This window comes from Homalodisca vitripennis, chromosome 4, assembly GCF_021130785.1.
Source record: "Homalodisca vitripennis isolate AUS2020 chromosome 4, UT_GWSS_2.1, whole genome shotgun sequence".
Classification (NCBI taxonomy): Eukaryota; Metazoa; Arthropoda; class Insecta; order Hemiptera; family Cicadellidae; genus Homalodisca; species Homalodisca vitripennis.
The window spans coordinates 171,319,343-171,346,230 of NC_060210.1; the positions used below are offsets into that span (position 1 = coordinate 171,319,343).

Consider the following 26,888-nt stretch of genomic DNA (forward strand, 5'->3'; position numbering starts at 1 on the left):
GTTATCAGTTGATGTGGGAGGGAGCGTAGTGAACTTGTGATACCTGAGAAGTTCTGCGAAACGCGCTGATTTAGCAAAACAGGGCGCAATAGTAGGTTATCAGTTGATGTGGGAGGGAAACTTGTGATACCTGAGTCAGAAGTGCAGGTTCTGCGAAACGCTGATTAGAGTAGATTATTCCCACTGTCGTATTTGACACTGAACACTGATTTAGCAAAACAGGGGCGCAATAGTAGGTTATCAGTTGATGTGGGATGTGAGTGGGAGGCAGTGAAACGCTTGTAGATACCTGTGATCAGAATGTGCGGTCAGAGAATACGGTGATAGACTGATAGAGTAGATTATTCACTGTCGTATTTGACACTGATTTAGCAAAACAGGGCGCAATAGTAGGTTATCAGTTGATGTGGGAGGGAGCGTAGTGAACTTGTGATACCTGCGTCAGAAGTGCAGGTTCTGCGAAACGCTGATAGAGTAGATTATTCCACTGTCGTATTTGACACTGATTTAGCAAAACAGGGCGCAATAGTAGGTTATCAGTTGATGTGGGAGGGAGCGTAGTGAACTTGTGATACCTGCGTCAGAAGTGCAGGTTCTGCGAAACGCTGATAGAGTAGATTATTCCACTGTCGTATTTGACACTGATTTAGCAAAACAGGGCGCAATAGTAGGTTATCAGTTGATGTGGGAGGGAGCGTAGTGAACTTGTGATACCTGCGTCAGAAGTGCAGGTTCTGCGAAACGCTGATATAGTAGGTTATACCACTGTTGTAATCGGCATTGATTTTGTAAAAGAGGGCGTAATAGTGGTGGTGGGAGGGAGTGTAGTGGACTTGCAATACCTACGTCAGAAGTGCAGGTTCTGCCAACCGCTGTTAGAGTAGCTCTGCATCCTAGCTGCATGGCTATAAATAATTTGTTGACTTATTTTAAAGTTTTTACTGAAACACATTTCCTGTTTAAACCACCACCATTAGGTATAATGTTTCTTTATACAGTGTTTCAGCTTTAAGAACATAAACTAAGGAATTTGAAGATTGTTCTGGTACCGGTCTAAAGGCTAAAAGTTTAATACATTTAGTTATATTTTTGTACGATTTTGTGGCTTTTTGTAAATTGCTTACTATATTATAATAGTTTTATAAAATTAAAAAACTAACGTTTTAAAATAAGTCCAACCTTTAAACCAAAGAAAACATTCCTTTATTAGACACATCATATTGGGTAATAAGACGGATATACATTCAAAAGTGCAATTTCATGCCTTATGACGAATTATAAGTAACTAGCCTACAAACAAAAAGATTTAAAGCTAAGCGAAGTGGAATTCCAAGAAAGTATACTCGTAGATGGCATAATTGCTAAGAATTAAATACATCATGGAGTTTATGAGTAGTAATCTTCTTTAAATCATATTGTTTAAGCAGTAAGTCAGTGATAACTCTGATAAGAGGGAAGAAGGTCGTTAGGGACAGAATCTGATGAAAGATTATAAGTCTGAGATACAACGGTAAATTACACTCAGTATTTTAATGCTTAAAGCCTAGCTGTGTGATCAATCTCACATTAATTCCTCAAAGTGACAAATAATGATGCAATATTGCAGCAATCATCTCTTTTATAAGGTCAATATATTAAACCTTAAAGTAAATCCTGTAAAAGTTAGTTACAAACGAGGGAATATTACTTTTAAGACATAAATAGCTCAAATCTTATATGAATATTCTCACTTATTAAAGGTTTTTATATTCGTTAAATATTTATCAGGAACGGGTCAGGGATACGCCTGTTTTCATATTCGATGAACTGATTCAGTTTGACCGGTTATACGAGTAATCGGTCTTGGTGATTATTATGAGTAGCATAGAACCTTCACTTATAACTTTGGTGGTTGGAAGGGGCACAAACGAGTGTTAGGTGTGACCTTTCACCCTTGTAGTAAGAGCGCGGATACTACACCCTTGATCCCGCGCTGCAACGGCAGCATGGTGTGCGGAAGGACGACAGGAGCCTACAGCAGCAGCCCAGCGCTCCCCTCCTTCCCTCTCCCAGTTCCTTCACTGAGCCCGGCCAGTCAACATGAATATCCGTGCCGCACTGTGAGTTTTACCTTTTAGTTTCACTGTAAATGTTTGGATTACATTTCTTTCTGTTTAAAATTTTATAAAACCATTTTTTTACACAATAATTTGTGTTTAAATAGTTCTTTTAATATGCACGACATTTTAAAGTAGTATTTAATCTAGTTAATTAATTTACTCGTCCAGTAATAATTCCCTCTATTATTCTGTACACACTAAAAACCATTTTTATCATATAATTGTTTGATTAACTCAATTCAAACAATTCGCATTGTGGACTAGTCAAGATACTTTTCATCACTTGTCTGAAATACACGTTTAAAAAATGTTATTGTGTACAATTCACAGATATTTATCAAAACAACCAATGTGAATCATACTAGTAAAGAGGAACGAATTGTAGACATTTCAGGGAGGTAGAATATTTTGAATTCAACTGAACCTGTTTATACCATCGTTAAAGTCTCTTGTTGATAATTCACCATATTTTCATAATAAGTGTTTAACATCATTGTTTCTACGCAGTGTAAGTAAGACAGTCTGTGGGGAAGGTGAGAAGGCTTGGCCGTGTCCGCCTCTGCACAGGCAATGTTAGTGGCTGCGGATTCCCAGCCTCAGGTACTTCTTACGTTTATAGATGGCCAAGCCGCTGATACAACACTAATGGGCAGTAACGCAACCGACGGTAACGGGTATTATATTGAGAGGCACGTACAAGAAATCTTTTGCCATCTTCAAGCTGTATGACACACTTAAAACTATACCCCGGGGCACGTTGATGCAATAGCAGCCAAAATATGGTCTTGCCGATCAGGAAATTAACCTGTGGCATTAGTTACTTCAGAAATTTGTTCTTTGTTGTCTCTAAATTTATTCTCTGAACAAAAACAGATTTGTTTGATTTGAATTAATATAATAAAACAAAAGTATTTGGAAATTATTCATCAACAAACACAATTAATAATAAATTATTCGTAATAAAGTCAATGGATTGTGTGACCTCTTTTGTCATTGTTATCTTTAGTAAATGTATTCGCGACTAAAGGGATTTGAAACAATGTGGAGAAAGGGATGTCAATATGATGGTGTATTTATTAATTTAATAATCAGAAAACGTGAATAAATATATTCTTCGTTATCTAGGTACGCATACAACTTTAAAAATTATTGGTTAATTTACTAATAGATTTGTTTAGCAATCACGTTAGAACAATGTTAAACTCTTTCATTCGTTTGAGTTCTCCTGTAATTGAAAAATATCATAGACAAACGAATATCTATTTAATTATTCGTCTAATGGTAAGCGTCCATATTACCAAATACTCAGCGGAGCGTTATTGTTGAAATGCCTCCCGTCTTAAATTTTACCCAATGTGTGAACTTCGGTAATCTAAATAAAAAATGTAACTTTTACTTCCGGTTAATTTGTATGGTTTATGTTTTAAATGCCCCTTTCAAAATATTCAAAGCCTGCTATGAGTTGTGTTTGATCTTTTATTCGCATATACTATTTATTTGCTGCTGCTTACAATGATGGTAAGTATTCAACTGTTACAATACGATTACAATAGTTACTGTTACAATAGTCTCTTTACACGTTCTCATCACAGTCGAAAACAGCATGTTTTCTTTACATTTTCATATCATGTAATTCAGGTAAGAGGTACATTTTTCTCTCATGCTGAGAGACATAACTAAATTTATAGAAGTAGTATGAAATGGTTGCTCAATCTTCAGCATTGCCTGAAGACACCGGCTATATTATTTGGGTAATTTTATTGATCTGAATTATTTGCAAGGTAAATTACTAACTTTCGATTAATGGATACGGGTTCTCTGATGAATACTATTCCAATGTTATCATAACATAGTTGTTACTGTAGTAACTTCATGGCTATGAATAAAACTTTACCGTTTTTATATGATATTTTGTTGTGATTGTTGCGTTTTATTTCAATTATTTTCTTGCCGTTGGTATTTTAAATGCTAGAAAACTGATTTAACTCTAGAGTTTAAACGCGGAAGTAAACACGAGATGCTAACTTGTTAATATTAGATAATGTTGAATAATTGTTACTGCAATGTGAACCAAAAACAAAATATTTTTCTTCACCCGACAATTTTTTTTGAGGAGAAAAAACTAATCTCAAGTTTTGGAATCTTTGTTAAAAGTCAAGAAATCCTAATGGGGGTAACCACTAAGTAAATAACTCTGGAGTGTGTCAATATTCTTCATATTTTTATTTGAACTATGTGTTGCGAGTTTTGCAGGAGAGGGTGCTCTTCTGGATGAATGTTTTAGTTACGCTTTATAAAATTTATATTTTTGTAACTTTCTAAATATAATACCTAAATTTGGGGCCCAATGACCCTGAACTCATAAAATTTCCTTTTTTGTCAGCAATCGTCTCTTATTTAAATATTTGTAAGTGGTCGACTTTTTCTGTCATTCTGTAGGTCAATATTTTTGTTCAAACCCTACCTTACCGTCACGGCAATTATCCGCTTAATTGTTGGATTTGATTGTGGACGGATAAAATGTATTTTATTGAATGGAGGAAATTGTGTTTTCATAAAAATAATTAGTATTTTTATATTTAACATAGTACAAAGATACTAGAATAAATTATAAAAGGTCAGGTTTCGAAAAACTAACGTATACATGATTCTGAATGAGGCTGTGTTAGTTTTAATTAATAAATAATTGTATTTCCAAATAAAAAACCTTCTTTGACGTTTCATAATGATTTGACTACATATTTGAGTCTAATTTATGCGTCATACCTATGCTATTTTAAAACAAATGCATTTTCTCTACGTAGATACCTAGGTATTCGAAGATAATTCAAGTGTAGATAATAATTAATACGCTTAAAAATACATTAATATTAAATTAAATTAATCCATTAGGTATTTTTAGAAGTCATTACTTCATAGCAGCAGTAACCAATATCGAGTAAGTTATAATCAAAGCACATGCAAAAAATCTCTAGCTTTTGGGTCATGCAGCCTATGTTGGTTTACCAACTTCTAGAGATATTTCATTAGAAAAAAATGTAAACAGTGTTGTAAATTCGCTGTATTTATTAGATCAGACAACAAGGGATTTTGACGGAGAACACTAGTAGGAATGAATATTTGTACAAAATATTTTTACATCGTAGTAACAAAACATATTAGCGGACGTTAGTTTGACTGAAGAGTTAGTTAATATATAAGATTCGTTTCACTGTGTAAAACTCTCAGGAGGGTGATCTCTCTGTGTCACCAGAAGATAAAATCATATAGATTAGTATGAGAATTAATTAAGCCTTCGTTTCTTAACCATCAGCACGGACGCGCTCGGTGTGGCAACACTGTAACATTGTTATAGTAACATGAAATTGACGGTGAGTTGATATTTACGAAATCTATGTAGGGCTGTAGGCGGCATACTTGCGTTTAGTTCTATTTGTATAGGATTATGGGAAATTTCTCATTTCAGACATTTAACTAATACACATCAAAAATATTTTTAGTTCTTGTGAATATTTTAATTGTTATATAGGAAAATATTTCCTATCTATTTATACTTCGCCCATTAAATATTCAAGTATAAACGATTAAATGACCAAACAGAGTTTTCATGTATTGAAACTGAGAGCCTGTCCAAAATTATACAACATAAAAATAAGGCCATAAAAGGGTTTGAACTTTAACCTCGTAATAACGTTGAGGTTATTACGAGGTTATTATTTATCCCCCATAATGGGGGTAACAATCAAGTTCATTTCACAATAGCAAGTCGTTTTCAATACAAATAATTTTTTTCTACACCAGAATAGACGATAGAAGTATTCAACTACTCTATTCGCTACAACTGTTGTCTGATAAAACATAAGTCGTTGTGCCATTGTTGTGAAAGCTTATTCTGGAATGGCCTTGATGCTATTCAATCTTTGCATTTTAGATATTTATATCAGCATAATCCTATTGTTTTTTAGAATTTATATCTCAGTAACGTGTCAGTAAATTCGATTGTGAAGGCATTTTCACTATTGTTTTATTATGTTTTGAGATAATTTTATTTCTCTAACAATGAATAATCGTGACCGATTAACACTACTGCTGGAAATAAATAAGCATAAGGTGCGCTTGAATACTTGATAATAAAATACCTCGAGAATTAGCTAATAGTGGGATTAAGTATATGGATTTATACATAGAATTCATTAGCATTTTAGATTCTCACAGCATTACATTATTAAGAATCTGCAGACCTCCTCATGACGTCACTCGAGAACGCTAAGATAGAAATTGTGCAACGATTGGCTATAGTACACTCTCAACAATAGTCCCAAATTATCTATGTATACACATATGAGAATATATATATATATATATATATATATATATATATATATATATATATATAACGTATGTATCTGTATACAGTAACAAAGTAACATGATCAATTTCTGAAAACAAACTATAGCAAGCCTATGAGGAATTGTCAACACGGAAACAAAAGTATTTGCCACATGCGCAAACATTTCAGTAGACTTAAACATTAAAAAGTTATTTCTTATTATATTATTTTATTATTATTATATTATATTATTACATTATATTTTTATACAATTATGGGACTTCTTGAGTGTATCCAAACTATTAACCAATCACAATATCTCCAAGAACTACATTTGGCCCAATGTATGGCCCAAAAGTAAAACAGTGAGATGAAGACTAGAAATGTATAGTAAAGTAAGTACTATTGTACAATACAGATATTTAAGTTGTATTAAAGTATACATTATTCTACTCGGTTATAGATTATTTGTACGTATTGATCTAAACGTCAATTGGATTATATTACAATTATAAAAAGTTTATTATAAAAAGCCAGAGTCCACTCCACCCGAAACATGCGTAAAATTCTTTAAAACCGAAGAATGAAATGCGAACCTTGATAGTGAGTAGCAACAGCCAGATCGGTTTACGTAACAGCGGGTAGGCCCGGCTCCGACCCACTTCTGCTCCGTCATTTGCATTCTACAGCTACGTATTAAAACTATAGATCTTACAATAACTTTAACTAAGTGTTGAAATTTAATAACTATGCTAAACCAAATTTATTCCTCTCCCCTCGCATTTGAAAATCAAACGAAATCGATCTCAATAAAATTGTAAAAGTGTACTTTATAAACATTCATAATTAAATAGTGTAATTTTGTGACTCAAAAATGATTTTGTAGAATACAAAATGATATACGATACGGTGAATCTAGATAGTTTAGTACTTTTATACTAAATATATGTCTTTATATGAAGTAGTAAAAAGTGAATATTCTACATACTATAACAAATAAAAACTGCCTATGCTTTGAAGATTACATTTTCGAGGTGTAGTAGATGCTCTGAGTTTTTAAAACCCGTTGAGTTGAGATAACACATTGGTGAGTACACATAAGCAGTAGGTATATTAGTAGGTAAGTATAGTTGCAGGTTCATTTGTAAAGGTCTGGTGCATCAAAAGCTAGATGAGTCTGCGGTTAAGGATATAGCGGCAGGGGAATTTTAAAGTCCGAACGAACTCATATCCTCAATCAGAAATAATTATAGTAAATGAATAACACAAAACTCCAAGGAAAAATATGTTAATTCTCTATTAACTCACCACTCTGAATGTTAATGACGGTTCTTATTTAGACATAAAGTCTACCTCCAGTGTCATAAAATTTGCCCATTTGTTTACTATCAAACTGTGCAAGGATGAGTTATGTAGGTCAGACACAGCAAGATGTGCTTTATAGAACTGTTCACACAAGTCTATCTATAGGTACATTTGGGAGTAATATTGGTCAGACATTGGAACAGATGCGTGTTTTATTGGTATTTCGCAGTAACAGTTTCTTTAAAATAATTATTATATTTTGTACTTATGCAAGAGACAAAAATGCATTTTAGAGTTATCGGGAGGATTCGGTAATAGGATGTGATTTACTCAAATGTGACTAGTACATTTGTGAGTTGTAAAGGTGTAGCAGATTTACGAGTATTTGTGACTTAATAGGTTAGACGCAACAAATGCTTCGGGGAACAGTACAATAACTGAATAGTTACAAGGTCATCCGCGGATATGATCAGGTTTATTAACAGGTTGATCGTTTTTACTACGTACAGCAATGTATGCGGTGTAGGTGTGACCGGTGGGAGTTGTGGAGGTCGGTGGTTCTGTAAGCTGTCCAGATCAGACGCAGGAACACGTTCCTCGTTCCTCAAGGGTATAGATAATAATACGCTGTGAGTTGTGCGTGTTTACATGTTTCATTTGGGTGGCACACGGAATGTACGCGTAGAATATTCGTCCGAATTCACAGTATTCATACTCATTGAATAGGCTCAAACGACGGTGACATATGGCCGAGTATAGTAGGAAAGGTTAGATGCAGCAACAACAGCTTGTGTGAGCAGTAAATGCCAGAGGCTAAGTCAACTGCATGGGTGTACAGGAGCGTCCTAACAGTTAAATATTCACTGGGGTTGCTCAATAATACGAAGCATCTGGAAGAACTGCCTCTTCAAATTGCTAGTAGAACAACAGGTTTAATTGAGTTACTTGTAAGTGTCAATAAAACTTACTAAATTTGTTAATTTACTCCAATTACTGTTATGTAGTTTGTACCTGCACATAGACACGTGTCATATCGGTAATCTAAGTAAGAACACGACTCTTTGTGTTCATAGATGTGATCTTCATGGGGCTGAAACCTCATCATATATATATATATATATATATATATATATATATATATATATTATATATATATATATAGAACAACATTGCCTGTAGCTTAAAAACTCATCTACGCCTTTTTCTAATATACATATATTATAGGCTACAGATTTTTAATCCAGCAAATTTTGTATTTATTTTGTGTATATTTGGATAGAGGCAACGTTGCTATGAGAACTAAATACAACATTTCCTAGATTAAAAACTGATAGCCTATAAATAATATTATAGACTGAACGTGCTAAATTACAAGGCGGAAACACTCGTACAAAAGTGTACGACATTGAAATGTAAAGAGATTGAAAAACTAAAAGAATCGACTCTGTTATTTAGAGCTTATTTATGGTGTGATTTAAGACGCAAAAAATAGAGAAATTTGGATAGAGCAGAATAAATTATACTGTTATACCCCCTAGTAAAATAAAAATTATCGCACATTTACATTTGTATGGCAAAGATCTCAAGGGTTCAAGTTTTTTTTACATACGCTATTGTTCTCGTTAGATAAATGCTAGAGAAAACAGAAACACAATGTCAATGTTTTGATATCTGTAATCCACCTTTTCCTCATTGTGTTTTTTTACCTAAGATCGGATTGCAGGTATTGGAACGTTGTGTGTAAAAGTAGCACTTACCGGTCATTGACCATAACTATCCTATTACCCTTCCCTATTACACATGTCCTTCTGAAGTGTTCTTACAAACTATACTCTTAAAGCCCATAGTAAGAATTTACAAGTCGACTCATTTTTGTAATTTAAATACATTATTCCTTTTTAATCCAGAAATGGTCTCTCTTGGCTCTCTGTTATACTTTCGGCTTCGGATTGCTTAAGGTATGGAAGGAAGGTCCCATTGATTTGTTTATTAAACCTTTACAACTTAAGGTTAAAGTTACTCTCACTTTTCTTTATCTTAAATAATTTATCTCCTAGAAAATAATTTATGTTTAGAAAATACATACTACGTATATTCAAGTTCTTAAAAAAAAAAAAAACAGAAACATTATAAAAATACGATTGGTTGTAGACAAAATTCACTCTGTAAGCATTTAGTGTCAGTTATAAAACTATTATTAATGTAGAATTTGTAGTTTTCGACCTAATATAAATTTTTATTTTAGCATGGCAATACAACTGAGATAAACAGATTTTATTATTATGGTAACCAATTTTATTATTTGATTTGCAATTATACCAAAAGTCCTAAACATTTTTTGAATAACATAAAACAAAAGTTTTAATTTGTAAATATAATTTATTAGTTAATAAACTATAGATAATAATGACTAAATAACTAGAAGTTAAAATGACTTTTTGGATATCATGAGATAGCCGTTAGATAAACGTTATTTACGGTAAAACAAAAGACTTGTTTGCCGTATTAGGCAAACTACATTAATTAAAATAATTAGTGACGTTCTTATTTCTAGACAAAAACATTACGGCTCGTAAATTAAAAATAGAGATGAAAATCGTTTGGTTGACCAGTCTGGCAAAATTCAGAGGACAGGAATGGGACCAGATTACAAAATGAGAACAGGCCTGCGGGCAGGGCGTGGCGGACCCTGGCATCCAGACAACCTGGCATCTCCGGACCTTACCGAGCTGTAGTAGGTGGCCTACAGATGTCCTCTGTGCACCATACCGAGCTGTAGTAAGTACCCTACATGATGGCCTATGTGCACCATACCGAGCTGTAGTAGGTGGCCTACATGATGGCCTATGTGCACCATACCGAGCTGTAGTAGGTGGCCTACAGATGGCCTCTGTGCACCATACCGAGCTGTAGTAAGTACTCTACATGATGGTCTATGTGCACCTTGTCAGGCTGTAGTAAGTAACCTACATGATGGTCTATGTGCACCTTGTCGGGTTGTAGTATGTAGCATACATAATGGCCTATGTGCACTTTACTGTGCTGTAATAGGTAGCCTACATGGTACATAGCCTGCATGCACATTACCGAGCTGTAATATAGGGCCTACATTATGGCCTCTATGCACCTTACCAAGCTGTAGTAATTACCCAACATGGTGGCTTCTGTTTACCTCACAGGTAGCCTACATGATGGTATCTGTGTAACTTACCGAGCTGTAATAAGTAGTCTATATAATGACCTCTATGTACCTTACACAGCTGTAGTAGGTATCTTATATAATGACCTCTATGTACCTTACACAGCTGTAGTAGGTAACTTATATGATGACCTCTGTGTACCTTACAAGATGTAATAGGTGACCTACATTAATTATGACCTCTATACACCTTACCGAGCTGTAGAACGTAGCTTACATGATGGACTCTGAGCTCCTCACCGTGCTGTAGTAGTAGATAGCCTACATAATCGTCTCTGTTCATCTTATCGAGCTATAGTATATCTTCTACATGAAGGTTTCTGAGCATTTTAGCAAATTGTAGTATGTGTCCTACATAATGGCCTTTGTGTACATTACCGAGCTTTGTAAGGCCTATATATCGGATAGTGCCTTTGTGTGCCTTAGGGAACTGAAATGGGCGGCCGACATTAACACTACACAGTAATTTGTCAGAATGATGAAATGTCTGAGCCTTACGTTCCTGCGGAGAAAAGCAGCATTATGTCATCTCTAGACATGACTCTGCTAAACTAGTCAGGCATCACTGAGCCTCATATTTCTGTAATGGAAGGCCGACGTCATTGTATACTCTCTGTGCATTATCTTGCTTCAGTCGATGGTTAACGTGATGCACGAGTATGTCTTATACAGGTTGTACCTATATATTAGTAAGTGTAATGGACAACAGGTACGATTTAAGTTGCAGGGATTACACATCATATCATGTTAATTTATTAAATCACCTCGTCGTTTTTTATGATAGTTTTATGATAGTTAGTGAACACCCATATGGTGGTAAATTCTCGGAGTTATGCTAATTTATGGTTTGAAATAGTTTGTTGAGGGTTTTGCCTAGACGCCATCATATTTTGTCCGTGTTACGACCACATAGTAGACATTACGTCCACTAGTGACGAATAAGTGGCTGGATTGTACCTTCTTGATCGGATAACGAGGACTCATTGAAAATGCAACCGGAGATCAAAGATTTACCATCATGTATTCTATCTCGTACTTATCACATCTTTTTTGATTAGATATTAATTTAAAATTGGTATCCTTCAGATAGAGAGTTTAATACGAATACCTAATACAATAAATTACAAGGTTTGCAAACAATATATGTACTAACGTCGTTTTAAAGAAGCTGTAAAGAGTTTTGCTAGCTTAACCGAGATATGTAGTTTTACTTCCATTACGTGGAAGAACGAGTGTAATGGAAATCATAAACATCCATCACATCTGCAAAATACAGTCTGTGCAAACCGTCAGTAATCTTTGCTTGCTTGACAGGGAAGAACGAGTGTAATGGAAATAATAAACATCCATCACATCTGCAAATACAGTCTGTGCAAACCGTCAGTAATCTTTGCTTGCCTGACAGGGAAGAACGAGTGTAATGGAAATCATAAACATCCATCACATCTGCAAAATACAGTCTGTGCAAACCGTCAGTAATCTTTACTTGCTTGACCGGGAAGAACGAGTGTAATGGAAATAATAAACATCCATCACATCTGCAAATACAGTCTGTGCAAACCGTCAGTAATCTTTGCTTGCCTGACAGGGAAGAACGAGTGTAATGGAAATAATAAACATCCATCACATCTGCAAATACAGTCTGTGCAAACCGTCAGTAATCTTCACTTGCCTGACAGGGAAGAACGAGTGTAATGGAAATAATAAACATCCATCACATCTGTAAATACAGTCTGTGCAAACCGTCAGTAATCTTTGCTTGCCTGACAGGGAAGAACGAGTGTAATGGAAATCATAAACATCCATCACATCTGCAAATACAGTCTGTGCAAACCGGTCTGCCACCGCTGCGAGGCGGGTGAGAGGAGTGAAGAGCATCCTTTCTCCTCAGAGGCACGACGTTTGTAACGTCGCTGGCAACATCTCCTTCAGGTCTTCGTTAAATAACCCGTTTCATAGTTCAGCTACAGATTCCAAGCTATTTTACCTTATATGTCTTTGGTTGTTTTAATTTATTATTTATGTCCCTGACATGTTGCTCAAGAGAACCAGCTTTTTATGAAAACTGCCAAACCTCTCTCCACTGGCAAAGAATTCTTACTGGAATTCTGGCAAAATACCAGTTAGTCATGTGTTAAAAGAATTTATAATAACGATAACCACATAATATTTCAACACTATTATAGTTATAGTGGTTAATAATGATAGTGACTGGTGTTGAGACAACCTCTCACTGCTACTGCAACCTTTGGTAGCGACCGTCTCCTCCCCAACCACTCCAACATAATTTATGTTATTATCATATTTTATTACAAAAACTCTGGTTAATGGAGGTTTTTTTCTTTATTTATTTATTTTTTTTAATTAGAGTTTCGTTCTACTAAAATACTTTGTATTATTATAAATGTAACCTCATAAACTATAGAATTGAGATAAGATCTACTTCACTCCCTTTTGACAAGGAATTAAAACAATAAAATATCTTATACTATTGCTAATCTTTGAAATAATCAAGGGACACATTGAATTCCATTTGTATAAATAACTGAATATACCATTTTATATATGCGTTTGGAACCATGCAACTCGGTTAAGTCACACAGTACTAATAAACATTTATAAAAAAACAGGGAATACACGCAAAAGGCTTGAACTACTTCCTTAGTGTAAACCGGAACTCTAACATTGAAATGTTCACTTACTGATGCGGATCAATTTAAATTGTATAAAAAAACAGTGCATAGTTTTCTTTTCATTTATTTCTTTTTCTATATTTATTCTCTTTATTTTAAAGGCAAACCTTGTCGGAAAAATGTGTGTACAATGTGTCTTCTAAGGAGTACTAGTGGCGGCAGCCTCCTTAACAGCGAATCAGCGAATGAGTTGAAAAATACTGTATATTATACTTAATTGTCTGGTACAACAGAGTGTTGAAGGACCCGAGAGAACGTAAAGAAATAGTTATCGAACAGACTGTCTCTTGACCTTTTGACCCCAAAACCAATAGTGCTTTCCTTGAACCAACAGAAACATACCAAGTTTTTAAGTCTCTTGGGTTTTCCTATCAAGCGTTATGGTACAGCTGGACGGACAAGGGGATGGCCTAAATGGAGTTTCCAGTAGAAGGAATGAGTACAGTAGAGTTTGTACCTGGACGCGACGCCAGACCTGTGTTGCTTTCGTGACTCGACATTTGCGCTCGTGACGAGCGTGGCTCCTGACCGAAATGGTGACTTTTAATGCCACATCAGCGATAAGGTCACAGTTATTGTGCATTAATGTGGCATTGTACATCTCTGTACCCACTTTCCCAACCTCCAGTTAGTGAAATTGAAATTAACAGATCGCTTTAAAATGAGAAAACCTACTTTCCACTTTCTCGTCCAATCCAACAATTTATGTAAGAGATGGCCAAATTATGTAGGCCTACGTTTAACAGAATAACAGTATGAAATCGGAATGTTTTGCTGTTACTTGAACGTTGCGTCACAGGCAATAGTCACTTTAAAAAGAGGCTAAATTGGTTTATAGACTATATAACTAGTTTCAGAAATGTACATTATGCATTCCCCCTCATAATATATGCTCGTACAATACGCTACTTCCAGTCTGGAATGTACTTGATATGAGTTGAACTGTGTCATAGTTTGGTGTAACTAAGTGCCTGACACTCTGTCACATGGTTAATACATCCGCCAATAATAACTTCTATTAGTATGTGATTTGTTAATGAGAATTACAGTCTAAATTTTGATGGAATTCGGTATACACTTAAAATTGAAAGGGTATACTACAAAATCTGGACTCTTATTTAGATCGATATTATCAAACGATATTTCTTTTAGATACAACCATGAATGTTTGTCAGCAAATATTTATGCATTTAAGTCTAATTTCCATTTTCATAACAATCTTCCAAACTTTGATAGTTAATAAATGTTTATTTAACCATGGCATATGTTTGTTCAAAAACACATTTTGGTATTAAGAATAGAGACAGCTGCCTTTTTATCATACATGCTCTACTGATACGATAAAGTGAATGTTTGAGGAATTAAAAGTATGTAATTATTAATAACAAAAACATAACGCATATTTTTTCTATGCCTTTTTTATACGGTATTTTTTTACTACCCATTTTTGTAATACGGTAAGCCGAAGTTTATGAACACAAATCATCCGTTATTTACGGACTTTAACGATTTAGGTATAAAAATGGTTTTAGTCTGCAGTTGTCGTGCGAAATGTTTTTCAATTCCTTCCAACAACTTTACCGTCTTTAAAGATTTTCCTATGCGGATATAGCATGGAGATAAATAGTATCGAAAAACAGCTATTCATTCAGTAACATACAGGTAAGCAACAAGTAAATCGGTTTCAACTGAATTCTGATTTTAAATATTACATTTTGATAAATATCTTTTCTTTAACATTATATAAATGAACAATGATGCTTTGTTGTGGTGAGAATGTTTCTATAAATTAGATTTATAATAATAGTTAAATGTTAAACAGTATATAAAATCGAAGACTGAAGAACAAAGAGGTTGCTAGGCTCTCTATAAGTCGAGAATTCCGACACCATAAGAAATTAGAGTAATTTAGCATTTATTAGTTAGAAAAAGTCAAATCTTGGAGCTGAACGGTGCATGAGTCTGCGTGGTGTAATAGGTTTCGAGCAGGTAGGCCACCAAAATAAAGTGTAATGGAGAAGAGAAATTTGTATGGTGCCTAATGAAATGGGTGTCCCCCCTAACGTAAAGTTTTTCATTAGTGAAAAAGGAGCTCATTATATACTTTTAATACCAAAACATGGATGTGTGAAATAGATTATACAAATTGGGCTTTCTTGAACGAGTAAACTATTGATCGTGATTTGATCACCTAATTAATGTCTCGGAGGAAAAAATGTAATATGAAAATACTTCATATAAGTTAATGGGCGTACATATATTTTTAATTTCAAAAAGAGAGTTTAACAGAAGTATTGAATATTTCAAATGAGTCAAATATGTTTAAACTATAAAAATATGTATTTTTAAAACAAAAAATTTCAAACTAGATATTTTACTGCATATATGCTACTTATAATCCATTTTCAATGTCTATATTTTTCTAATATTGTTGATATATTAGTATTGGTCTGTTTCAAAATCTTAGAAAATTTAGTTTTTATCAAATGAATCAAATAAAAATCTAATAACTTTTGGCCTATTTGTTAGGTTATTAAAATAAGCCAATAAAATAAGTTTCTTGTGTTATTGTTACTGAGACTTACTTTCGTTAGCTGAAATAGGTATATTATGCGTTTAAAAGTAATTTATTTGAAAATTATAAGCGAAAAAAATTGTGATATTTAGAATTCGTATTAATATATAATTTCTGTAAAAATGTAAAATTTGGGACCAAGTTCGTGTGTATCCAGCACCGGCCCACTAGTTACAGAATGTTCTAACGACAGTTTGTGGTACAAGCTTACGTAGAATTTATTCTACATAATTTTTTTAGTAAAAGTATTCTGTGATGTGCAAACAATTCACAGCATTACTTATCGAGGCGATGTTTTTAACACCGTTTAAATGTTATTTTCAATGCATTAAATGATCCGTTACTGGTGCAATTTAAAAAAAAAAAAATAGTAACTTTGTCTTTGCAATCTGCATAGCACTACTGATCAAGCACTGCATAATTATGCAACATTTTCTAAAATTTAAATGTAAAAAAAGCTTGTTTAGAAATTGGTTGAACTTCAGCTGAAACTGTCAACAGCTGCTGTTTGAAGTTTACTTTACAGTTAACTTTTGAATTACGTGTCGTAAATATTATAATTATTTTCCAGAATAGTAATTATTCTGAGAAACTTTTCCAATGTTTCTCACCTTTTAAACCCTCCTTGGACTTCTACAAATATTTGAAAACCAAAATTAGCCAAATTAGTCCAGACGTTCTCACTTGAGTTTTAGTGATACTAACAAACGTCATTTCATTTTTATATATAAAGTACTAATGTGTACTTAATCCTTTATTTGGAGCTCGCAGATGTATTAGTGAGGGCCCTTACAGTGTGGAATGATGGGGTCCTTTTATAATTTTAAAAGGACACTAAGTAAATTTTAAATACTTATGTTTTTAATGTTCATGCAAAATCCAACACAATCGTAGTCTTTTGCGTGACAGAAGCAGCAAACATCCAGTCATCATCCATTTATAATATTTACGATTTGATTAATATGGTATAAAATGACTCCATCAGTCTTCTTCGCGGCTACACGGCTCGTCGCTTTCTTCGTTAGTTCCTCGAGTTTCATTTTGGGAAATAATAAATTATGTAAATGGACAGGTGGGTTTTATTTACCAAAGAAGTACTCTTATGATGTATTCATCATCAAATAACGAGTTGCATAATATTTAACATTTGGCTCATCGCCATGTTCAAAAACCAGTTAAAATACTCAAACTTAGTAAGGTATTCATTTAGACATATTGTTTTACTAATTATTCTGTCTAGTTTCATCGTATCATTTTTTAAACTTTGATCAGTCGCACCTATTATTTGCTGTCAGTTATTTTAATATTGTTACCTTCCATGCAAAGTCAGAGAAAAACAAATCTAATGTATTTGAATTGTTTCTATAATCGTGCTTTTGATTAGGAAAATCCAATTTAATGTTTAACGTAAGTAGTACTCAATTATTTTAACACCTAAATTTTTTACTGTATGAGGTAAGATGAGAAGATTATTTTGATAGTTAAATATTAATGATTATGACTTTAGTGTGAAACACTCTCAGGTTTAGAGTTGTTCTAATTTACTTTTGATTAGTTAAACAAATTTTAACTTCTGTAACGTAATCTTCCAAGTTAAATCGCTTTGCCACTGAGGGAGAGCTACAAATATTTCTTTTCCTCTAATTCCTACGCTAAGAGCTCCTACAAGTTGGTGAAGCTTTGCGTGTTAAAGGTATATCAGTTTCCTATAGCATTTCAAAAGATTAATGATATTGTGAGAAGTATGTTATTTAAGTTATATTATGTACCTCAGATTATTGTAGAATGGTTTCTGAAGAACAAATCCTTTTTTATTATTTCTAGAGTTTTAGCATTCCTATATTTTTATATCCAATGTCTATATACTTAGTTAAAATAATGAAGAAGTGATACACTCTATATTTAAATTGGGTTCAGCGTCGTTAAGTTGAGTAATACTATATTAGTTATTTCCTCGGGCATTTTAATTGTTTCTGGAAAACATTGTTTCAAAAGAAATATTTTGTTTCATATTGGAATCTGATATGCCATATTCCTAGGTGGAATTAGATTTTTGCGGATCTACTTTCTATCTTTTATATACTAAGGTAAATCTCTTTATTTCATTTTCATGAATTAGTACACAATAAATTATTATTATATTTTATAACAGGTGTTCGTATTATGTTGGTTCTTAAACACTTATTCAAGAAGTGTCAAATCTTTTGTTTTCCTCTGATTCATACGCTATCATGGTATGTCTGAGACCATGTAGGCTATCTGACATACCATGATCTAATCTGATCTGTGAGTAGAGGTCCTCTTTGGCAAGTCTGCCTACATCAATAGTAACCGGGATATACTGATTTACAGTATTACCTATTTCAACTCTCTTTTACTGATTTTAATAAAATGTAATAGTGGCATCTCATGGCGTGAAATAACTGTGCTACTATGTTGGTGTTTAGTGTTTCTAACGTTTCGTTTTTAATTAGAATTGCAAAACAGAGTTGTAAGATCAACCCCATCAAGCCATTGAAGGTGTTGAGCAGGACTGCCAGTGAAGCTTTGAGACATGTCCTTAGGTCTTGCTGAATGTCCTTTTTACTAAGCAGACACGGAAGCTGGCAAGGCCAATGTATGTATTACCAATACTGGACTGAGGTTGACAAGTAATAGGCATACATCGGCCCTTCACTTGAGCCTGCTGGGGAAACGATCTTTGTTTTATTGAGGAAAATGGTTTTGAGGAAATGCTCTGTAGAAATAATCCATATGTCTTGTAATCATTTTGATATTTTTTTTAATATTTTGACACTAAATGCATAATAAGGTAGCCTAATTTATAACTATATAATCAAACTGTAGAAAATCCTAATTTCTAAGGAAACAAATTTGTTTTTAATATGACCATGATTGGTAAAACGGATAAATACTAACCGCCGTGAAAGGTGTTAGAAACCTCACATTCACCCTGTATCTTTTATTCACAATTATATTTACTCAAAGGTTAAAAACATAACTTATCCATCAGTGTCACACAACACCAATTCAGTCGTCATATTGAAAAAATTAAATCAGATAATATACGGAATGAGACATTGGATCTCAATTTGTCTTCAGCGTCTTACAATCGAATGCGAATGTTTACTTATGCACCACGAGCTGTTATACGAGGAGATATCCGTAGCTTGTCACTAGTCATACCTACAAATAATAATGCATAACCTAAAAAATCAAGACGTATTTAATTTAAATTATAAACCATTCTTAAACAGCACTGTAATCACTATTAAGGACCTGACAAAAACTTCTTAAAATCCGTCTTAATTGTCCGTCCCAAAATCCTAGAAGCCGGTACATAAGGTTGCTCTTAGTGCACGGGAGAATTGTATGGAATTTGAACTCAAAGGGTAGTCACAAGGACAGCCCGCCCAGTTGTATTCGTCTATTTATCTTTTTATTTTGGTCTCCGAAACCATTTTAGAATCAGTGAATATCTAATTTGGACTTTAAAACCTGGTGAAGTACTTGTACATGTCACACAGGAAAACTTTAAAGTGTTAGAGCCACTGGAGACCTGTAGTCAGAGACTGAAGTAATTTCTTTGAATTATATGTACGTTATATGTAAAAAAATTTTTTTTTATTTATAATTTATTAATTTTTAATTATGTACGAAGTACATAACATTCTATAAATCTGAATATTCTATGCTACAATTTGAATAATTGGGAATAATTCTATGGCACGTTATGTAGTTTTCAGTAATTATTGCTGTATTTAAATATATAAGACGAGTTTGATTGAGATCTGGAAAATAAGGTCATAGATATTTTTATTTTGCAACAACTATGAAGAGATTTGTAATTAATACAATATATTATTGTAGTCGTGGTATCTCAAGGTACTGTAGATGAAATATATTTCAGTCCAGTTAAACTGAATATATCTATAAAGACGCTTTTGTTTGTTCACGCCATCTGTAGTGACGCAGTCTTCTGTGACGCAGGCAAGCCGGTAGGCGTGGACCTCAAGAAATCGAGGATTGCACCAAGGGATTTTGGAACTTTCTCTCATTCTTGTTAACCACGATTTTTTTTTTTCAAAACGCAACATTAAAATGGAAATGTAAATAGCCTTAGTGCATTAAAAAGTATAAATATTTAGTCCTGGACCATTTCTTATAATCCTTAGGTATAGAAAAGGATTTTAATGTTAAAATTCCTAAAATAAAACTCTTAATCCGCTATTAATTTAGCAACATTACAATGTATACTAGTATATATTACAATATATACTAGCTATTAGCTATAAACTTTGTGGTTACGTTTATAATGTAACATGATTTCAATTAAAAATGCTGATTCAAAATGTATGTAAAAGAACAAACTAGTAAATGAAAGTAAATTCGCCATAGAAGGATGGAGATATGGCTGCGTAGAATTATATATTACGACTGTGAGGCGTTATTAAAAAAATGTAAAAGCCGAAGCGCCTTGGAGCTGTGCAGATCTTGCAGTTTTCCTAAGCAAATGTTTAGATACAAGCCTAAAGAACGTAGCGATACGACTCACACGCGGACAAAGATGTTCTCTGATTTATTTTGGAACATATACAAATTATAAATTATAAACAAACTATGGTAAATAATCATATTATATTAACATCACATTAAAATAAGAAATGAAAATAGTTTTAAAATTGAATTATTTCTAATATTTAATTACTCGTGCATTGGTTAAGTGATAACATTGTGGTTGAGAATTAATAAATAACATTCTTGTTTCGCCAGTGTGTCGAACATTATAGAGGAAGTGGTGTGCATTACAACTGGTTGTGTGTGGCAAATAAGGAATGTAACCACAGCTGTGCTATTCCGGTAATCCCAAGTACTTCCAACGGACTTGTTTTAAATACCAATTTCAAAAACACACCAATTAAAGTTAATCTATTCTTGTTTTGCAGATGGGACGGTTCACGATTAATGAGAACAGTATTTGTGAGCTAACAGGTATTTGTGAATAGTCAGCCATGACCTCAGGGCTCACTGACTCAACAACCCACTGGGCACTTAACCAAAAATCCAGAGAAGATTATGCATCCGTTCTCTTAGTTATTTTGAAGTGTATTCCTTAGCGCGTCAAGGTCATATTCAGCAAACAGCTGCTATAACGGTGTTCCAAGGTCGCATCAAGGTCGTCCACTGCAGCACCGCCGACCGCAGGCCAAGCAATAGCACATTCTTTTAAGTACATGCTGGGTAAGATCCGTACTAAAGCGTCTAGAGGATAATGTAAAAACCTCTTTCGACATCGTTTTAAAATCATTGTCTTACTACACAACCGCTAACCACTTTTATTTCTTGCGTCTTCTTGTAACTCTTGCCTACAAAATAATACATCTCATAGTGCTCCTTTGAGAATGATCAGCAACCTTCATCAACACTATTATGGGGATTATGAGTTTGAACAGTAAAGCACGATTTGTACGGCAAACCGCGACGTCCCCGTACTAATACCAACAGTTTAACTTGAAATATTCCAAGATAATCTTAAATGTCCTGAAATATACCATTACATTGTATTTACAATGCATTCAATGTTTAATTCGTCACTGGCGCAATGCGTTGTAAGATTTAGACCTTCTTCTTTTCTACAGCGGTATTCTATTGACCAAGCAATGAATATAAAAGTATACTTAACATTTTTTTAAATTTACAGGTTAAATGAATATTTTATGTTATATTAAATGTTCAAATGTTCTTATCAGGTTATTATGTTTTTATTAACTATGTACTCATTAACGATTACAGAGAACATTGAAATAGAAGTGTTGTTACCTTTAAGTATAGGTAAAAATATATTTCAGTCTCTTAGGCGAACTTTAGCTGAAAGTGTTGTAGTTAAATTGGGATTATGTTTAATTTTTCTCACAAATTTAGAGATATTCTATTAAAACTTTTTTTTTCTCTCTACAAAAACCTTCCTAGGAATTCAACGAATATTTGCCAAAATTATCCATTTCTCCACTGTTTCCGATTTGGTCCAACATGCAAATGCATGTTGAATACATGTAAAACCCCGCATGTTATAAAATATTTACTTAACTCTGTTAGTTTCTCCAAATATTCAGTGTAAATTTAAGCATTGCTAATTTCTCAACTGTTTAAGTTATACGATTCTGTTGATTTTTTTATCAATTGTATCTTCGGTCTTTATCAACATGTCGGTTTGTATACACTAGCGTTTTGGGATTGTAAACTCAGGACAGACTCTGTTCGAGGATGAAGAAGATGAATACACTTTTATTTCTATCGGATAGATAAGGACTCTTTCAAAAGAAGGATCTAGATTGTATTCCTTTCCCGCGCTTGGTACGATCACGTTGGGAAAGTTAAAATCACTTGATTGTTCTGCTGTAGGTTCAGTGATGGCTGCAGATGTCCAAGTACCTAATCAGTGGACCAGGCGTCTTCTCTCTTGCTTTCACTATCGACGGTCTGATGTTTAGTAGATTATACAATCGTCTCTCCGTTCGTACTACAACCCTACGGCGTTCAAGAGCGAATTGTATGAGTTGAAAACGTCCTTTGCTATTAATGAGAACGAATACGAATTTGGAAACAATCATCAATGGATCGATATCCCGTTGTATTCAAAGTGGCAAATTTTGGGGTAGGAGAAGTATTAGACACTGGTGGCGCTTTACTATTCGAAATACGTATTTTGAACTTAGGCGGAGTTCAAATATTACTTTCTCAACAGCTTGAGTTTACTTCACACCTTGGAATCTAGGGTCGGAATTAAGTGCTGATCTACTGCTTCTCAAGAATATGCTCAAGAACCAAACTCACTTGCACGCGTATGTATTTTAGGTAAATCAGATGCTGGTTTAATCGTGTGCGTGGTTTAATACGGACGAGAGACGCTGTAATCCAGACATAGTTGGTAATAAAGTCACTCAGATGGTGAGTGACTCTTTGGTAGTCAAATGGTTAGTGCAGTCAGTACCTGTGTTTCGCAGTTTGAATGCTAGCTGCTAGTGTGGCTGTTTTCTTGGCTGCTTCCGTGAATATATCAGAGGTTGCCGATGTATTATCCAAATAATGTATAAGATCCATCTAAGCTGCAGGGACTGGTCATGGGTAGGGTCACAACCATCTTTCCATGAGTTGGATGACGTAAAGAGTTGTATGAGTACCAGCGTGCCTGCAATAGTCTTCTTCTGTCACCAATAATTTATATATATTTACGATTATGTATTTCTACATATACATTAATTATTATAGATGGGTAGTGGTGCTGGCCGCCACCGTGGCTCTCGCAGTCGCCGCAGATGACGACTACGAGTACGAGGATGAAGTTGCTCCCGCCCCCGCTCCTGTAAAACCCCTCAGGCCGTCGCCGTTGCTGCGGCAAGCCAGAGGGCCTGTCATCGGCCGACCTGCTCCCAAGTCCACAGTGAGTAGTAACACATTTAGTTTAGAGGTCTAGTTTAAAATCTATAATCTCTTAAAAAATATATCTACTTTATAAAATTATAACAATGAATGAATGATTTTAGATTTATTTTACGCGAAAGTTGAAGAATCAGTTACTATGCTTTATGAACTAGTCGTGTACATTTATTTCCAGCGTAATTCTAGGGTAGACTCGTTTTAATCAGCCTAGTTGTATAACACTGTAAAGAGTATTTATGATTTAAATATGTTTCACTTTACCGCGACGCCCTTAGTCTTAGAGACTTCTTATCAAGTCTCCCCTCCTCCATATCTTAACTCTTACAGGAAATGATTCCTACAGTCCCATAATCTCCATTAGTCTCACGTGTGAAAAATCTTGAAATACGAACTTTTATTCAACCTCGCAGTCACCCATGTTATGTGTCAATCCAGTTAATTTTATATGAGAAACAGATGGTCTTTTTGTTACTCTATCAACGGTACTAAACAGAGTCCAGCTAAATCTTGTAGTTTTCTAGTTTTTAAATCTCCGACCATTTTTAAATCTCAGTACGCATCACCACTCAGTTACAGCAGACTTAATCCCAATCAGATTTATTCTACAAGTTTTTTTTTATGCCGAACGGAATTTGCTACAAAATTATTTTAATTAATATATTCTATATCCTAAATTATGTCTGTTGGAGCAAAAAAAATTTGGAACCCACAAATATAATTCTATGACCACCTCTTAGATAAGCTAAATCGAGTTTTTTTAGCTCATGGAGAAAGTTATTTATAATGTTTATTTACTTTCTCTCTAGATTACGACAATATGTTAATAATAGTAACTACTGAGTAATATAGAAATACCTGTACTATTAGAATTTGGGTTTCCAGGAATCCGCAGCACTGTCTCAGCAGAGTTGTTAATGTTATAATAGGTTATACTAAGATACTAAGGCAATGGTTAAGACAAGTAGTCCGCATAGTCTAGGTTGACCTCAGCAAGACTTCTAACTGTGTTTTATAACCAACAATTTTATTATTATTAATGGAATTATAGAATTATAATAAATCCTTGTGCAAATTAATCGAAACAATCCAATTTTTAAAGAAGAATAGTTTTAATTAACATACATTGCAAAATATTGGTTACAAAATTCAATTTTTCTCTTTGTGTGGCCACTCTTATTATAGCATATCGAGTGTGGCTGTTAATGGATTAACGCTGCTGATTTTCTGTCCGTACAAAGCAGTCCCCTACCCGGTCGTTGGTGGTGGTTCGGAAGTCGTCTTTAATCCTTTGGTCTAGGTTAATTGTTAGAGGGGACTTCTTGGCCCTAATGACACCTGGTAAAATAAAACATATTTTACTTTTCACTTTTTGGGATGTGTACAAGGTGCAAAATCTTGTAGGAAAATGACTGAACCATCTGAACACAGTTTCTGAAACAACGGAATGGCTCTGGAACGCCATTTCTTATATATATATATATATATATATATATATATATATATATATATATATATATATATATATATACATAACCTTATAATGCATTTACAATTTACACGTACTGGTACAAGTGTCGCAGGTGAAAAAAGGGAAAAAAATCACGGAACATTTTCAGTTAGGGATAGAGCAACGTGCCTTCTTATCGACACTTCTGCGTTCTTTGTGCAAGTAAAGTACTTTAATATGAAAACAAAACCTATATCTTATTTTCCTTAGTCCAAAGTTTGTACTTTCTTACCGGGTTGGCGCATTTTTTAAATGACTCCAGTCAGCAATTCTTTTCACAAACCAGTGAGTTGGTTGATCACTTTCAAGTGACTTAACTGCAAAATATTTCTAAAGGTCAAACAATTGCTTATATTTGGGAACAGAATGTGCTTGTCTGCTATTATTTTTTTGGGAATCCATAATATATTGTAGAGTACCTCAAGATTCTGTAAACCACAATTTTTAATTTATAAATAACATTTAAACTGTACAAACTATAAATTTTAGCCTAAAGTCACGATTTCACTCAAATTCTAATTGTCAAAACCATATATAAATCTATTTATGTTATTAAAAACAAATTTTATTGCGTAGGCTCATTAGCACGTAATTATGGCCATAAATGAATACTTCAAAGCTTAACATTGTACAAGAACTATGATCACAACTATATGTCCTAATGTAGCGAAATCGGTTTTTGTTTGAGTTATTTTGTTCATTTCCAAATCACGGCACTTTTAAAACGTAAAAAACAATGTTTTGATCACTCCACGAGGTTTTAGACACATTCCATCTAAATCACAATTTGAAATAAATTATACACAGATGGATAAAAAGTCGTTCTGGCGAAATCACTGGGAACGGTTCGAGATACAATGTGCATACTTTTGATCTGATCAGAATACATGATCTAAAACAGGATATTTTATTTCATATTTCTAGGAGGAAATAGAAGGCTACACAAAGTCAACATTGTTTAGGGATATGTATGTTCCAGGTAACACAGAAAACTACCACAACAGAAGCACCTCCTCTGGAGTATGAAGAAGAGGAGTTAGAAGAAGAGATCGCAGATGAGGAGGAGATAGCAACTACTACTACGGAGGCGCCGAAAAGAGGATTTAAAAACGGTGTCGTGCGACCATTCCGCAGTAATGCTGATTTGATAGAAACGCTGAAGCGACGGCGCCAGCAACACCAGGGTGGCAGCTCGGCATTCAGCACCACCAGCACCTCAGCGCCACCACCCACTTCCGAAAAGAGCTTCAAGGGTGGACGTCGTGCCTCCAGCAACAAGATCAGTTCAACGGCAGACCAGACCGGCAGTACTTCGGAAAGAAAGGCGACAGTGAACGGAAGGAGGTTCAGCTCCAGAGGCAGCAAGGTGACGGAGGCTCCGGTAGAGGAAGAGTCGGCAGTAGAGGAGCAGCCTTCCAGGTCCCGATTATTCGGGAGAGGCCGAAGGTTTTGAATCCCTCGTACAATCAGGTCATCTATCTATGAACGCGGGAAGTATTTATGACAGTAAATGTGTACAACCTCCATCTCCTTGTTTATTAACATCGAAAGCAATCGATAACCTAGGCTACCAGAAACCAAACCCTGTTGTAAATTCATCCCTGTAGACAAGGAAAATTTGTATAGTTTTTTTAAATATATAAATGTATTATAATTTAATGTTACACTTCTTGTTTGTAAAATATACTGAATTGTCATTGTTTGTTACTATAGCATATTAAAACCAATTTTTGTAATCTG

At 34.3% G+C, this 26,888-nt stretch overlaps 1 protein-coding gene across 1 annotated transcript; it reads left to right on the top strand.

The window, feature by feature from the left end:
• The first annotated feature begins 1,959 nt into the window (after positions 1-1,959).
• LOC124360619 lies at positions 1,960-26,888 on the top strand. Its single transcript, XM_046814381.1, has 3 exons — positions 1,960-2,099; positions 23,471-23,642; positions 26,128-26,888. Exons 1-3 carry the CDS (start codon positions 2,080-2,082, stop codon positions 26,599-26,601), a joined length of 666 nt encoding a protein of 221 aa, XP_046670337.1. The 5' UTR covers positions 1,960-2,079; the 3' UTR covers positions 26,602-26,888.

Coding starts and splice junctions, on each gene's coding strand:
- LOC124360619 (XM_046814381.1), top strand. CDS start 2,080: ATGAATATCCGTGCCGCACT. Junction 2,100..23,470: donor ATGAATATCCGTGCCGCACT/GTGAGTTTTACC, acceptor TAATTATTATAG/ATGGGTAGTGGTGCTGGCCG. Junction 23,643..26,127: donor GACCTGCTCCCAAGTCCACA/GTGAGTAGTAAC, acceptor TGTATGTTCCAG/GTAACACAGAAAACTACCAC.